General features: G+C 48.6%; 5 protein-coding genes across 5 annotated transcripts; 1 reads left to right on the forward strand and 4 right to left on the reverse strand.

The window, feature by feature from the left end:
• On the reverse strand, positions 1–1,794 carry F4807DRAFT_459768 (arad-like aldolase/epimerase; the record flags this gene model as incomplete). The annotated part of the gene is made up of 4 exons (XM_048001414.1): positions 1–413; positions 826–896; positions 1,202–1,414; positions 1,553–1,794. 4 exons carry the CDS (start codon positions 1,792–1,794, stop codon positions 1–3), a joined length of 939 nt encoding a protein of 312 aa, XP_047854912.1.
• A 1,954-nt stretch (positions 1,795–3,748) lies between these two features.
• On the reverse strand, positions 3,749–7,529 carry F4807DRAFT_459769 (CRM1 C terminal-domain-containing protein; the record flags this gene model as incomplete). The annotated part of the gene is made up of 10 exons (XM_048001415.1): positions 3,749–3,986; positions 4,042–4,607; positions 4,660–4,889; positions 4,943–5,413; positions 5,463–6,225; positions 6,279–7,000; positions 7,062–7,133; positions 7,194–7,266; positions 7,333–7,362; positions 7,464–7,529. 10 exons carry the CDS (start codon positions 7,527–7,529, stop codon positions 3,749–3,751), a joined length of 3,231 nt encoding a protein of 1,076 aa, XP_047854913.1.
• A 1,866-nt stretch (positions 7,530–9,395) lies between these two features.
• F4807DRAFT_63847 (alanine--glyoxylate aminotransferase) lies at positions 9,396–11,236 on the reverse strand. The gene is made up of 4 exons (XM_048003299.1): positions 10,709–11,236; positions 10,010–10,635; positions 9,584–9,942; positions 9,396–9,523 (listed from the first exon to the last, which is right to left on the reverse strand). Exons 1-4 carry the CDS (start codon positions 10,966–10,968, stop codon positions 9,440–9,442), a joined length of 1,329 nt encoding a protein of 442 aa, XP_047854914.1. The 5' UTR covers positions 10,969–11,236; the 3' UTR covers positions 9,396–9,439.
• A 628-nt stretch (positions 11,237–11,864) lies between these two features.
• On the forward strand, positions 11,865–12,990 carry F4807DRAFT_63821 (vacuolar protein sorting-associated protein). Its single transcript, XM_048003298.1, has 3 exons — positions 11,865–12,074; positions 12,137–12,547; positions 12,680–12,990. Exons 1-3 carry the CDS (start codon positions 12,006–12,008, stop codon positions 12,803–12,805), a joined length of 606 nt encoding a protein of 201 aa, XP_047854915.1. The 5' UTR covers positions 11,865–12,005; the 3' UTR covers positions 12,806–12,990.
• Positions 12,559–15,832, reverse strand: F4807DRAFT_64362 (uncharacterized protein). The gene is made up of 3 exons (XM_048003300.1): positions 15,403–15,832; positions 14,873–15,332; positions 12,559–14,819 (listed from the first exon to the last, which is right to left on the reverse strand). Exons 1-3 carry the CDS (start codon positions 15,449–15,451, stop codon positions 13,175–13,177), a joined length of 2,154 nt encoding a protein of 717 aa, XP_047854916.1. The 5' UTR covers positions 15,452–15,832; the 3' UTR covers positions 12,559–13,174.
• Between the last annotated feature and the right edge of the window lie 2 nt (positions 15,833–15,834).

Consider the following 15,834-nt stretch of genomic DNA (forward strand, 5'->3'; position numbering starts at 1 on the left):
CTACGACGCCACCCGCTGTAACGCGTCGAACCCCCTGGCGACCGCATCCTCCCCGCCAGCGGCCTCGATCTCGTACTCAAGATCGGGCTGGGCCTCGCGGTACAGGATGTTAGACTCGCTGGCCATCTTGAAGTTGAAGGCCGCCTCCTCGTCGCTGATGATGTTTTTTGGGATACCGTTGGCGGCGGCGGCCTCGACTTGCAGTTGCATTGCGCAGGCGCGGTCGAGCAGGCCGAACATGAAGCCCGCCTCGTCGACCGTGTGGCCCACGGTTAGGAGGCCGTGATTCATCAGGATCACGCCTTTGTTACGGGTTCCGAGGGCTTCGGCGATATACTCGCCTTCCTCCGAGGCAAACACGATACCCCCGTAGCGCGCGTAGACTGCGTGCGCGTTGTGGAAGTTGCAGACGTCTAGTATGGGGTTCGTTAGCGTGTACCGAGTATTAACCACATACTAAGGTATGTCTGAAGAAGAAAAAAATGATATGCATGCAAGTCCGTCCCAATTCGGACGGCGCAACGTCGTCCATCTTCTTTCTTTGTCCAGGATAGAGCAAAGCGGGAAGGCAAGACGGGTGGGGATGGGGGGGGAGAGAGAGAGACCAGGGGGCGACTCCTCCGGAGCAGCTCCGAAGGGGCACTATCACATCCATACCATTTACGGTATCATGCAAGTTCTTCCGCCCCGGCGCAGGTACGATGCAGAAAACAAAGGTTCGAAACAGGGACAGCGAAAAAAGGTTGATTTAAAATTTGGTTTCGTGTTGGAAAGGATTGGATTGGATCGGTGGGGCTTCGGGGTGTCCCTCTCATGTCTACGTACCTTGGTTCAGCATCTCCAGGGGTCGGGCAAATACGCTCCAGGCTCGACCTGCGTTGGAGTGGGCGTGGCATCTTTCGGACGCAAAAGTTCTATTAGCTATGTTTTGGAATTGTCTTTTCTTCCTGCGTTGGTCTTTTTTGTTCCCTCTCTTTTTTTACAGTTGCAGTGATGTGCGAATCCCCCCTCATGCGAGACTCGGTCGGCACGTTTTTGGTTTACCGAAGAGAGGTTGATTCCTTCGTCATGCGCGTCTACTTACCCAGGGACGCAACAACATGCGACGTATGCCGTATACGGCTAGAGGGGTTACGCGTTCTCTGATAAAGAGAGTGATTGAGAGGGATGAAGGGGGGGGAGGTTAGAGAGGGACTCTTACATGGCATGGATATCGTTCGGTCGGCGCTTGTGCACGGCGGAGTGGATCAGGTAGCCCGCGGCGTTGGCGGGCCGCGACGTGTTGCCCCCGACGATCTTGCCGGTGGCGATGTCGAGGCAGATCATGTCGCCGGCCGTCAGCATGCCGAAGTGCCGGCCTAGCGGGTTCATCCACATGAGCCCGTTGAACTCCGGGTCCCGCACCGAGATGTGTCTATGCGGTGTGAGGTTAGCGTACCGAACTCTCCTGAGGAGACTGACGTAGGGCTTGGCAGGGCACGGATTTTGCTGTGGACTTAAAACGGCTGCTTTGACATTTACTGGTGAGTACGGCAAAGTATTATTGACTTACCCCGATTGCCCCTCGGTGAAGCCACTTCGTGCGAAGAAGCGGAAGGTAGCGGCCATATGTACTAGGATGTGCCTCCGGTGGGAGGTGTAGTCCGGGAAGGTGGGTATCCCCGGCATGAGTATGCCGTGAGAAATAGCCTCTAAGGGGGTCTTCTCCTTGCCTTCCACGACGGACGGCTTGTCTTGGCCTTTAAGCGGCGAGACGCCCAAAACGGGTTCTTCGGTGATCGCTGAGGGAGCCATGATTTCCCGTGATAGCAAACAGACAACAATCTACAATAGTTCGGTATTTCTCGAGTACTTGGCTATGATTACGGACCGGCATAGACAACTTGAAAAAAACGCGTTGTCTAACAAAGCTTGCTGTGTAATAAGGCAAGAGATAGCATTTGTATTTGGAGGGCGCACCAACTGTGTGATAAGGTCCCGCTCCGAGGTGGAGTCGAAGGCAACATGATGGAGTTCCCCCGCAGGAGAGGCATCAAATAGAAATCTATATAATTACCTATCACCTACGACGGGACGTCCGACACGGTTTACTTGAACATCCATGAGCTATGTGATAATCATTTCTATTTTATAAGTAATAAGATCTAGCCTCTGAAGGTCTAGTGAGGTAGAATAAAAACTTGCATTCTTCTATGGCTGTGGAACAAGTTATATTGTTATACCTACAAAGTACGTAGTTCTAAACACATTCTCTTTCGAGCCCCGCCTTTTCCATCCCCCATTCGGAATCGGCCGGGCCTTCGACGGACGGATGTAGATAAGGGACGAAGTCGGATGGGTCCTTCCGCCGGTGCGGTGCCGATGGCAAACTTGATCTGGAAAGAGGTTGGGAATTGGGTAACAGAGAGTTTAGAAGAGGATACAAGTGTATGACTATGTATATCATATAAATAAGATACTCCCGTATCTTACGAACTATGTACTTATAACTATACCAGACATTTTCTTCAAGATTGACGAGAGAATAAATAATGATATTATCTTTCCCGCAACTAGGTGTGTATGTTGTGATTAGATCGACGACAATCTATGGTAATTACTCAAATAGCCTTTGGTGTGCTTGAGAGGCTAATACGTTATAATAGATAAACCAGAGAATCATCTATAGAGATTTACAATTTGCTGATCTCTTGTTGAATTCTTGTTTGGATGTGTTTTACTTCAATTCTATCCTATTTCTTTCCTGGGTTTTGGCCCTTCGAAGGATATTCCATCTGATGGTATATATGTAGGTAGATTAAGAATTTCTGTACGCAATAGGCTTCAGACATATCCATATTCACTTACCAGGAACAGCGAAACAGAACAGATAACTACGTCGTTCTTCAGGTATCCTCCATTACTCTAAGGTGAAGCAAGACTTGCTCATCTGAGAAAACTTAGATCTCAGGAGACGATCTACCATCCCCCTCGTTTAACGTACTTTGCCCAATGGCTCGGTAGGATCACGAACGAACCGAACAAAATCGAAATATCATGCGAAGTGTCGTTTTGAAACCTCACGTATTAGCAAGTCATCACATCCATTAAAGCAAAAAGAACTCCATTATTCCGAACAAGCGATTCCCAAGGCTAATCCTATCAGTTCGCCATTGACTACCTAGCTAGAAACGAGAAAAAAGAGATCGTGTTCGGGATATGGAACAGAAAACTGCCCAGCCCCTAACATTTTTTTTCTTTGCCGCGTTCAGGCGTACTTGCTAGACCTCCCGTTCCCCTAACGATTGCCAATGTCACCACCTTCATAAAGCCGCATATATGCATTCATTCGTCCCTCCATGCCATCGCCCCTTTTTTTAAGTTCGTCTCCGTCAAGCCGATGGCACATTCTCTCTTACCAGACTATTAGGTCTTCGGCAGGTTTAGACTCTGGGTCAAGAGAAAACACGACTAGCTACGCAATTTCCTTAGGCCGCATACCAGCTGGCCGTTGATAAATAGTGGTAGTAGTCAGCCATGGCAGTTCTATTTTGGTATCACGTACAAAAGTATAATAGAAAAGCCACTTAAAGACGTGACAGAAAGTATAAAGTCAATCCCTCAGTAATCTCATCCGAGTGCCACTGGGAGGGTATCAGAGACCATAAATGTCCCATCCATCAAGATGGTCACCCTCCGTCTGTCCGGGCAAGTCAAATGTGCTCGAAGAGTGCCGAGGGGCGAATTCATTTCTAAATTCCTCTCGTAGTCACAATTCGTCGTCTTCGATCTCGGAAGGCTTTAACAAGCCTCCGACCTTTGCTCGTCGTTCGTGCTCGGCAGTGAGCTTGTCTGCTGCTTCTTGCTCTTTCTCAACGATGTAGAGATCAGCATTGTCGCCGGCAAACTCCTTGAGGGAGATCAAGAAATCTCGAACTTGGAGTCGGAATTTCTCATACGAAGTGTTCATCGTGAAAAGACAATCGATAAATGCACCGATTTGGTGACTAGGAGACTCGTTAGCCTTTCGATCATCAATCTATCAACTGCAGTAATACTCACATCTGAAGATTAGGGAATGCGTTGCGCAAAAGACCACCGACAAACTCGGCAAGGAAATCCTTGTTACTTGTGCCAGCTGGAGCCTGGTCTGTGTAGACTGGGCCTTGAATCTTTGGCGTGCTGCCGTCTGCGGGGAGTACAAAGTAGAACATCCGCATTAGCAACAAGGATTGCGTCTTGAAGCCAGCCTTGTGATCCGGGTCTGTTAGGACAAAGAACACGTCCTGCAAGATACCGATGAAGAACTGCTGGAAGAATGCATTAGAGGTCTGCACATCAGTCTTCTCGGCAATGTTGATAACGAGCTCGAGACACATATTGAGACCAGCACTCTCAACGTCACGGTTGTCGTGCTTGCTAGCCCACATGCAAGCGTCAATGACGAACTTGAACTGACGGTTGTCAAGTTTAAGCAGCGCAGGGAAGCAATGCAGATTGATGGCTCGAAGGAGGTTAAAGAATTCCACTCGATGTTCAGGGAATTCGGAGAAGTCCTTGTTGATCATCTCAAGAGTGCATTCGAAGATATTCTGCATAATAATCGGCACTTGATCTTCCATAAGACCCTATACACCATTAGCAAAATCGCAAGACTGTGACTCCTACAAGTCTACTTACTGTAAGTCTTGTGATGATGGTAGACATTGCTTTCAAAACCTCAGCGTCGCGGGCGCCCGGAACGTTGCGGTTGTAGTCTACTAAGACCGAGTCAAGGAGCTGCGGTACCATTTGTTGACGGATCGCTTGTAGATCTTCTGCCTTGTCGACGTAGCCCTCAATTAACTTCAAGATCTCCTTCTTGATGGTTCTCAAACCCCGAACCTTGGGCATACGAGGAGCAAGTTCGCCTGTGTCAGCATATTAGCCCGTGACTTTAAAAATGTGAGCATTGTATAGTTACCATCGGAGGCAACAGCCTCGGAAATCAGTTGGCTGGTAGCACGGTACATTTGCAGCATGTCCAGATATATCCTGCCAATCTGCGGGCCGAAGTAAGGTCCGATAGAAGAGCAAGCCGATACGTTAGTCTTCATAATGTTTCCGATAATCTTGATCGTATCAGCATCCTGCAGAATTTGGGGATCTTGAGTAGCTGCTCTGATGATTTCGTCCCAGGCTGCATTGGGTGCGTTCATGAGTTCGGCAAGTAGTCTCTCTTGCTGGTGTTTGTTACCCTGCGCAGCAACCATATAACCACAAGCTTCGTAGAACGTATGGACTTGCTGAGGCGTGAGATCGCATGTAATGCGCTGCAGATTACGAATGATCTCTTCAATAAAGGGCTCACTCTCACTAGGCTGCAGAGCCACGAAGTGTCGTCGACATTGTCTTGCGATCTTGATGAACGTATCACACGCCATATCCTGCACTCCTGTGATAGGGTTAGCTCTTGTCCGCTATCTCTAAACGAACTAACTCACCTTCATGTGACTCGTGCATGAATTCGAAGAGCTTATTGACAACCGTCTTAAGGAATTTCCAATGCGCCTTCAAGAAACGAGGATATTGCCCAACAATATACATGATATTGCTGGCCACAACAGCCTTGTTGTCTTTGCCACGTTTCATTTCCGTAAGCCCCAGAAGATCCTTGATCACAGTAACGAGGAATCGTTTCTCCGTCTCCTCGTTCATCGCGAGTGATATCGAGCCGATGGCCCAACATAAAACGTTGCAGTTATGCCATGACCATTCGGTGCCATCGACTTGCTTCTGTAGCTTTTCGGTCATGATCGTCTCGGTGTCAATCACGTCAAGATGCGTCAAGTATACTAAGCACTCTCTTATAGTCTTGTATAATTGCACCGTGTCGCTCTCTTTGACAAACTCGCGCACAATTTCACCTTCGTCGTTTTCAACAATGAGAACCTCTTCGGGTCGTACCATCTTCTCGATCATAACAACGCGAAGGTTTGATAAAACCTCCTTGTACTTGTGCATGCGGAGGGGGAAATTTTGCAGCAGGCTTGGGTTAACCGCTCCATTGGTCGAGCCAGCGCCCATCATAAGGGGATTCATCTCTGGCAAGGGCGCAGTTTGCATCTCCTCGTATAGTTCTTGGACCAACTTGAGCCAATAATCTAGACAAATCTTGAAGATTTCGCGGTCCTCAATTTGAGAGATTCGGATGAGATAGAAGTGACCGTGTGTGAGGAAGTCTCGGTTAGGTAAATTCTCAACTAGCTAAACACAAAGTAAGCACATATTTATCGCAGCCATCCCCGGAGTGAACTTACGTCAACATGCTGGCCGAAAAAGTTGCACAAAAATAATGCCAACTCCTGGAGAAATTCCTGGTCCTTGGAATTGCTCTGCGGATAAGTGCTTTTGAGGTCAAGATCCAAGGGGATGATACCGGCAATGGTCGTAAGCACGTCAACGAACATCTTCACTAACTGTTCGCTGTAGGCATTTCCCTGTCCCGGTCCCCCAGTCACAAGCCCGCCGATCTCAGTGAACACTTGTAAGGTAACGTTACGGAATTCGGGAACCTCGAGAAACCGTGTGCGCAAAGTCTCGATGAGCGGTGTCTCGAAGATATACCCTAAGGGGATCCAGTTACAAAAGCGAAGTAACGTCTCTAGAGTAGCCTTAACTAGACTCGTTTGGGTTGCCGAAGTAAGAATCTCCTGACATAGCTGAAAGATCTGGGAGAATTCGTTGCACATGGTGGTTTTGAGACTTCGAGTCTTTGCTGAGGTCATCTGTTCGGCCGAGTAGTCGAAGACTTCCTCGGAAAGTAGACGGAGGATGATCATGTTGTTCTCGCAGATAGACAGATTCGAGCGGCAGGCTAAGATGATTTCGTTAATGAACGTAGGCCAGTTATGAGGCCACTCCTGCTTCAGAATCGAGACTAGGACCAGATTCAACTTGTTCAGGAGAGTTCGTTGGGCTCGGAGTGATTCTTCCGTGCTGGACGCCTGGATGATGAAGTTGACAACAAAGTTGCGAATGCCTGCGCTCCGGTTAGTTATGTTGGCCCACGGTGATATTGGCCGTGAGGCTAGATGGCGAACCTAGACACTGCTCTCTGGGCAAAACCTTCCATCTCGTCATAATGACACTATCCAATATTTGAAGCCCGAGATCTGCAACCCGTTAGCCCTCCGCCATATATCTACTAATGTTGTGGGATGGGCGCGGCGTACATTTTGTCTGCGGGTGCCTTGACTCGGCAAGAATCTTGTCGACGAGTAGCCATGCGTCGGGATCTTCCTTGAACTATGCGCCATATACGTTAGTCTTGCTGTAGGTGTAAAAAAAGGATGGCATGGCGCATTAACTTACCTGGTTCAACGCGGTTTGGGCGGCTTTTTGCTGAAGGCGGGGAAGACTCAAGTGTTAGTAGCTTAGTTACTCGCATACTCGCAGGTATGTGCCACTGCGAAATGGGTGAATACGGATGATGATACGCTTACCTGTTCGCCGCGACCTTCGTAGAAGGACTGGACCATGAGGTCCAATTCCGAGATTGTGGGCGCCATCTCGAATGGGGTGGCGGGGGGAGAATGAGGTAGGCTGCGCGCCTAGAAGTCCGAAGAAAGGCTCGCTCTAATTGTGTATGAGGAGAAATGTAGTTGATAGTTGCGTGTCTTCTTTACTCCGACTATGCGCAGGTTATGGAGGAAAAATCTGGTAGTCAAGATGTTTAGTGGAAGGTTTGACGGGTACAGTGGTTGATGTTAGTAGTGGAATGGATTGCACGGTTGAGTTGTGAAAAAAAAGGTATCACCAGAATTCAAAGAGGCAGTCTGTGAGATGATAGCGGCTACTTCGAACAGTTGGTAGTGGGGTTTGGGGGGGCTTTTTGGAGCTGGGTCAAAAGCTATCATAGGTACGTACATGAGTGCCTGTAGCACAGACCGATACCTAATGTTTGTACCTACCAGGTATCCACCTTCGCACTTACCGAGCACGGTACTAGGTACGGTTTATGCTTAGAGGCTGGCCTACCGTTAGCCTACCAATTGTCTGCTGTAGCGCGGTAGCGGCTGAAACTCGTCGTTAGCAGCGTTAAATAACCTTGGCGGCAACCAATCAAGAGCCTAAGATCCCACCCTGGCAATTATGTCATTGGTCTCTCACGCAAGGCTCCGAGGTCACCACTTTTACTTACGAACGAAGATTGACCCCTCCGATTTTCACGTCAGAGCTTTAGGGTATTGAAACGCCGAGGTCTGCCAAAGTGCCCGCCTCGTTGTGAAAACAAGGATAAAGGTAAGAGCTGAACTACGACTTCGATGCAAAGATAAGACTGACAAGGGACTTGTCTTGCTGAGATTGTAGCGAAGTCGACAAAGTAAGGTCAAAGGGAAACAATCGATATGAAAAACTGTGTGCCTGCAACTCCACGAAAATTATCCGATTTGGCGATTTGGAGGGGTTGCGGGTAGATGTTTTTTTTTCCTTATCAAAGCTCACCGCTGATTCGGATTTGAAAATGAATAATTTAAAGTTGACGTTGTGTACCTTCCCGGTGTTAGTAATAGCGTCGACACCTACTAACGACGTACATTACATACTGTACTTCACGTGTGGTTTAAGGTTGCCACGGGTTCCTATCAGCCCTGTACAACTGCCAACTGGAAGCTGCTTTTCACTAGTAGTTAGGTACCCAGCGCTCTTTCTTGGTTGGCCATCAATTTATTTTTGGGTCTTTCAAGATGTACATAGTATTTTATGCCTTATGCACATATGTACTGCGCATTACATAGAACCCATCGTCCCGATTTAATGGTACCGAAGTATTACATAAATACTCCTCCCAATCTCTCAGGATTTCTTTTTTTGCTAGACCTTTCTTTCCAACTTGCTACATTCATGACCGGTGTCCCGTCATTTCCAGAGAGAGAAAGATTACTCGGAAGTCGCAGAAGGCATCAGGTCACGCAACATCGCCCGTCTTTCGCCACTTCGAGTCGTTGGGCATGGGAGAAAAACTAAAATCCTACACAAGGAATGTCGATAATAGTTGGGCCGCTGGAGTTGCGGGAACTTACCTAAGTAGGTTCCCGATGATATATGATAAGTTCTAGCTCTTCCTCTGTGATTAGACGGGAAGCAAAGAGAACAAGGCGGTCAAATGACGTGGCCAAAGAAATCTCGCGTTATCTCATCGAATGGAGTAGATCTCTGCCCAATAGGTTTCCCAGAATGATAGAATTTTCCATTTTCCGCTCTTTAAATCCTCTAGTCTATGCCTTTCTGATAGAATGGTTACACTGTGAGCCTTTTTCGTTGTCATTTGCCCTAAATCTGACAGACGATACGATATTATTTCTCCAGCTGAGCAATATTTTTTTCTAGAAACGGGTTGTGAGAAATAACTACTGCCTTTGAGTGGCCGTCTTGAGCGTCTCAAGCATGCCTTAACTACCTTGAGTATATTCCAGGCTTATGCTTTCTGATATCCGCAGTCAGACAACCCACTCGTCAGCGCGTTTATTGCCTTGTCAACATCACCTCTCGCAGGGTCAGTCTGTTACTATTAGCTTCTATCATTTCCAACCACGACTAGGTAGAAACATCTTTGACATACCACACTGATACCCATGTGTCCGAAGCGAATGTATTTAGGCGCGATTTCCTTGTGGATGCCGCCAGCAAAGATGACGCCGCTCTTCGCAAGCTTTGGGAGTATATCAGTGGCCTTGACAGTTTCGGGCAGGTATATGGCCGTCATTCCATGGGCCTGATCGTCTGGGTTGGCAGCAACTTGTTTCAACCCCAGGTCTGCCACGGCTTTCTTGATCTTGTCTGACACCTCCCTGTGCCTAGCAAATCTCTCGGAGAGGGGCTTGGTAAGAATCTGACTTAGCGCTGTGTGGAGGGCATGGATAAGTTGTGGAGACGGAGTCGCAAAGTATGAGGGCTTCTTCGCTTCGTAATTCTGCATGACTATGCAATAGGTTAATGGTCAGTGATCATTATCGACGTACCGTGGACCTCAGGGGATGTTGCATACTAGGTGTCCAGTTCTTCATGGAGGCGAAGTAGGATGATGGCGGACTCTTCCTCGCCTTGAAGGCGTCCATTGCCTTGCCGCTGAACATCGATATTGACAAGCCAGCAGGGCAACCGATAGCTTTTTGGCTGGCTGTTATTACACCGTCAAGTTTCCACGCATCGAAATCGATCTCCTCGCTAGCTACACTGCAAACACCGTCCACAATCAGCAACGTGTCAGGCGAAGCACTTTGAACTGTCTCGGAAAGTTTCTGGAGCTCGCTGAGCACACCCGTAGACGTGTCTACGTGTGTAACTGTGACTGCCTTGTACTTCTTGCTCTTCAATGCCTTCTCGATTTCGGGTAACTGCGGCCGGCTACCAACGGGGGCCTTAAGGAGATCGACATTGGCACCGTAGACCTTGAGGCAGTCGGCGAAACCGTCGCTAAAATAACCGGAGCTTAGAACTAAGACGTCTTCGCCAGCTTCGACCAGATTTGCCGCTACTAGATCCCACCCAAGCGTTCCCGATCCCGAGATGACGAATGGTTGCGAAGAGGGCGAGGTAGTTTGGAAGAGTTTGCGAAGCATGGACAAGGCCTCGCCAAAGGTAGCAACAAAGCCTGGACCGACATGAGACTCGCTATTTGCGGTATGTTAGAATTGGCCTTCCTGAGATATGGGCGTATGCTTGAACATATAATTTTCTTACAGACCTGTAATGGCTCATGGACTGTAAGACAGCATCGTCAAACTCAATGGGGCCCGGGATGAGCAAAGTCGGGTGTTCTGGTTGAGACGACATCTTGGTAGGCGACGAAGAAAAGTCACGAGTCTGGGTCGAAGAGATGGAGATATTGCTTGAAAAGCTTGAGTTGGCGGGAGATTGGGCGCCGCCTGAAAGGTGTCGTGATATAATAGAAACTCGGGCTGCGGGGTTGGAGCTGGACGATGTTTGGAGAAGACGGTGGGGCATATCGCCGACCACCGCTCCGGCAGCCTTCCGTACAAAAGTTGAGTAAGCCAGCTTTTAAGACTTCTACGGGAGTCGTAATGGAGGGTAACTTTTGAAGAGTTTGAGTCGTGTAACCTATAACCTTCGACTAAGGGAATTGAAGGGACTCTTACCCCTGAATAGTCTAATTCAAGTAATATCCACCACTTAAGATCTAGATTTAGCAAAAAGGGAAACTCCCATTCATTCCTCAACGGATAAGAACTTGAAGAGATAGGAAATAAAGTGTATCGGAGATCCCCCCGGATTTATGTCTAGATGCTGTTAATAATCTCTCGATTTCTAGAGGTGAGATGATTAGAGTAAGCGTCCCCGCAATATGTAGTCACCCGTACTGTCGGTCTTATCGTATCGCATAGAGTAAGCTCAGTTATACGTACTTGTTTTTTGCGAATAGATCGGATATGCTATGTTCATTTTGACTACGTGGTCTCCGTCTTCGGCCGCTTCTTATTAACCCGAAACTAAAATATAACATAATAAGTGACGGAAGCTACCTACGTATGCCCTGTAGCACTTGATTGATTATCTAAGGTACCTAATGAGATTCCCTGTGGCGTACCTGCCTCAATTCCTGCAAGTGTTCCCACATCAATGGAGAGGAGGATTGGTACGTAGGTACATATCGATAGCTTGAATTGCGGGGCCCTCGATGCTCCCGGTCCCTGAAAGTTAAACGTCAGCCTCGCAGCTTTGGCGATAGCTTCAGTATTCATGTTCAAGTCTACAACTTCCTTGTTACGAGGCACACCTTTTTCACAGCCATAATACAATCCTCGAGGCTATTGGGAGAATTGGCTGGATTCTAGTTGATATCCGAATTCGCTATTCCCCAACCACACCGCTTCACGCATCTAGAAACGGTGCTGCCTACTAAGACGCAATTCTTCCTCTGATACGATTAAGCAAGGCATAGCTTTTTTTTTCTTTAGACCGGGACGTACGGTACACATCATAGACACACACAGAGATCTTTAATATCCTTCAATATACAAACAATGGCCTTCCTCATCCTCGTAATCGGGGATCTTCACATTCCCGACCGTGCCCTCGATATACCACAAAAGGTGATCCTCCGCTCCTCGTCTTTCGGTAGTGCTACTACTCACACCAATTCCCCCTCTCATAGTTTAAGAAGCTCCTCTCTCCCGGGAAGATCGGACAGACGCTCTGCCTCGGCAACCTGACGGACAAGCCCACATACGAATACCTGCGATCGATCGCGCCCGACCTAAAAATCGTCAAAGGCCGCTTCGACGTTGAGGCCGCCTCCCTCCCCCTATCGCAGGTGGTGACGCACGGATCTCTGCGCATCGGGTTCGTGGAAGGATTCACGCTTGTATCGACGGAGCCAGACTTGTTGCTGGCCGAGGCGAATAAGCTGGACGTGGACGTGCTGTGCTGGGGAGGTACCCACCGCTTCGATGCTTTCGAGTACATGGACAAGTTCTTCGTGAATCCCGGCAGCGCCACGGGAGCCTACACGACAGGCTGGACTAAGGAGGGCGAAGATATGGTGCCTAGCTTCTGTCTGATGGATGTGAGTTGCAGATAGCCTTCTTCTATCGCTTTAGCCTCTCCCATCCTCTGAATTTTCGGAAGAGAAGAGGAACACTTTGGATTGAATAAGGCACTTGGGTTGCTCTTATAACCATTCACTGACAGAATACAGGTTCAAGGTATATCACTCACACTCTACGTCTACCAGCTGAGAAAAGATGCGAATGGGGTGGAGAACGTCGCCGTAGAGAAGGTGACTTACACAAAACCTGTAGAGCCCACAGGAGGGTCATCGTAATTTTAAGAAGAGGCTATTTAGATTAACAAGTTCTCCGAGAGTCAACTGATGAACCAGAACACGATGTACTCCTACGATACATAGGAGCAGGTTTATACCCTTGATTAATGAAACGACCCAACATTAACAAGTTGGCAGACAAACGAAGAAGACTTGATTTGGTATCCTGTGCACTCCTAAAGAGTAACGTGCGTACGACCGAACGCCACGAAAATGAACTATGATGAGCCAACAACACCTGTCTCAGCCTTGGTGATTATTTAATCAATACAATTACTCCCAACTGAAAACTGAAAAGAAAAAAGCCTTGCTCAAACGACCGTGCGAATCATTATCATAGTGGAATGCAATTGTTTTTCCTCTTTTCCCTCATAACATCATGCTCCTCCGTCTAGTCGCGGCGCGATCTCTAGTCGAGCCATCTGGTTCGGCGGACGAACCGGAAGAAGTGCTGGTCAGGCTATCTCCCTCCATAGAACTTTCGAGTCCCGAGTGTTCTAATTCGCTTTTCGATTCCTTCGATGCTGCCATGGTCGCTCGTCTGGTCGAACCGGTCTGTCTCGGAGCCTTCTGATTGGTCTGGACTTCCGGCTCAGGATCTAAGTCCTCCCGGATCGCCGATGATAATCGTCTCGATCTCGAACGTCGAGCTCCCTTGCTGCTACCGGTCTTCTTGGCAATCGAATCCTCCGATTCTATCGCGCGTTTTGAGTCGTCGATCGGCGATGTGTGGGGAATATCGTAGATATCCGAGCTAGTGTCGAACATCTTCGCGACTTCGGCTTCACGTGCTGCGATGTCGTGTAAACGGCGGTTGGCTGATCGAGGGCCTGATTTGGTTTCAACGTCGCCCGCCGCTCCTTGCGGGTTTCGAGTCTTTCTATTCACCACCACGCTTGTGGACAAATCATCCGTAGAACAGTTCCTCGATCCTTTCTGGGCTAGGGGACTAGCCATAACATCCGGAGTGGATCTTGCGCTATGAGCTGAGGGAAGCTCCTTCCATGATTCCGGCCTCTCCTCTGACTTGACGGATGAAGGGCCAGAAGAGGACTGACTAGTTCGTCTAATATGCTTACCCTCACCCGACACAGCGTCAAGTAGTTGCTTCGAGGGCCGTCGCATCTTATCCCGAAGGTTCGGCTCAGCATAACTAACGGCAGCTCTAGCCCTGCGACTTCCCCGCGCGTTCTCTCCCCTAGATGAGAGGTCGGTCGGAGGTGGCGTGTCTCTCACTTCATCCCTTGGCGTAGGCTCCGGTGTGTCGGGAACGGCCAAGTTAGGTTCTGCAGAAAGCGCCTCAGTCTCGGCCTCAGTCTCCACGTTCATGACTGTTACTGGCTCAGGTGATTGGGGGATTGGTATCACAACTAGCGAAGAGCTTTTCTTTGGCTTTAAATCGTCTTTTGTGACCTCTTCCGGGGCGGAAGGCTTCGTAGTCTTCTTCGGCGACTTGATGTATTCGTTTGAGCTCTTCGTAGACAACGGTCTCCTCGGGGCCGTGGAACCTGATGTCTTGTCTCGAGCCTCTTTTCGGCTCGAGGGAGGCTTGATCGGTCTGCCAAGACTCCGGGGCTTGACATTCATAGCCTTTTGGGGCTCGCCCTTTACAACTGCAGCGGTTAGGGGTGGTGGCTTGGAAATAACTGCGTTCTCTTTCTCATCCTCTTCTCTCTGCTTCCTCTTAAGACCAGCCTTCACAGTGTTGTTGGTAGGAGAATCGGCAATATTTGCTCTAGTCTCCTGGGATTCGACGTTGACGGTAGTCGCATCATTGATTACTTCATCTTTTCGTTCATCGACCTTAGGGGAAGGGGGTAATTCTGGCTTGTCCTGAAGCTCAGACGACGCATTGTCCTGAGGCGAGTAATCCGGCTTATTTAAGAGGCGTCTGGCTGGTAGATCGATCTTTACGGGATCTTCATCAACAAATCGTGATACAGGCGGAGGTCCAAGATCCGGAGAATCGTCATTATCATCGACTACAGAACGTAATGCCAAGATCTCGTCTCGGCTGGGAAGATTATTAGCATGTGTTATTTGTGTTGTTCGATGATTGCGACTTACGTTAATGTCTCACGAGGACATGGCTTGTTTTCCCAGATGGGCGGCAATCTGCCTTCTTGGGCAGCGGCGGCTTCTAAGTCCTTCATGGAGCTCGAGCTCATTGTATCTCTTCTCTTCCATTCAGACATACTCATGCGACCAATATTAGACCTATGTTTCGCCCTCTTAGGCTCTCTGGGCGATCGGCTCTTAGGAATCGGTTCGTGTCCCAAACTGGCAAGCATAGTTCCCCATTCTGCTAATTGCGCTTCCATCTTCTCCTTAATCTCGAGGGCATGATCGGCGATTTTCTGAGCTTTGCTGTCCTCTAATTCGGTCTGAAGTCGCAAAACCTGGCCCCGAAGGTCGAGGTTTTCGGATAGAAGACGGACGCATTCATTTTCCAAGGATCGTATTTTCAGCGATTGAGTCGAGTTTACTCGTGCGATGTCGCGATTCTGGCGTAGAAACTTTCGACGCACTAGAAACAAACGTTAACATGCTGGCTTCATTATATTTTGAGGAGTGGTGAAATGTTTGAGGGGACATACGCGTCTCAACGCTATCTGTTGACACCATTGGTTCGTTCAGTCGTGCCATCGTGAAGATTCATCAGGCGGCGGGAGTTTTGAGGCTATTTAACTATTCCAGCAATAATCTTGAAGTTTGGTAATCATGCAAAAAGCCCCGTGAACAGCGAATGGATATCCAGAGTCTCCTTCGGAGAGCAGTAGCATGCAAGACGATGGGTGCAAGTTGGTGTAGTTTATTGAGGTGCGGTGAAGAATTTCAAAGTTTTGGTGGGCGAAATGAGTTGGCAAGGGATCCGTCTCCACAGTGAATATCAACAAACTTCCGAATGGGTTATAGTTCAGAGCTATGACCACCTATTTATACAGGGGCTGTACAGGGATTTGTCCACATTACGCAGTAGCATGCACATGTTCACGTCACACTAGAGCATTTATGTAGGTAACACACAA

Source organism: Annulohypoxylon truncatum, assembly GCF_022578515.1.
Source record: "Annulohypoxylon truncatum strain CBS 140777 unplaced genomic scaffold F4807scaffold_13, whole genome shotgun sequence".
Taxonomy (NCBI): Eukaryota; Fungi; Ascomycota; class Sordariomycetes; order Xylariales; family Hypoxylaceae; genus Annulohypoxylon; species Annulohypoxylon truncatum.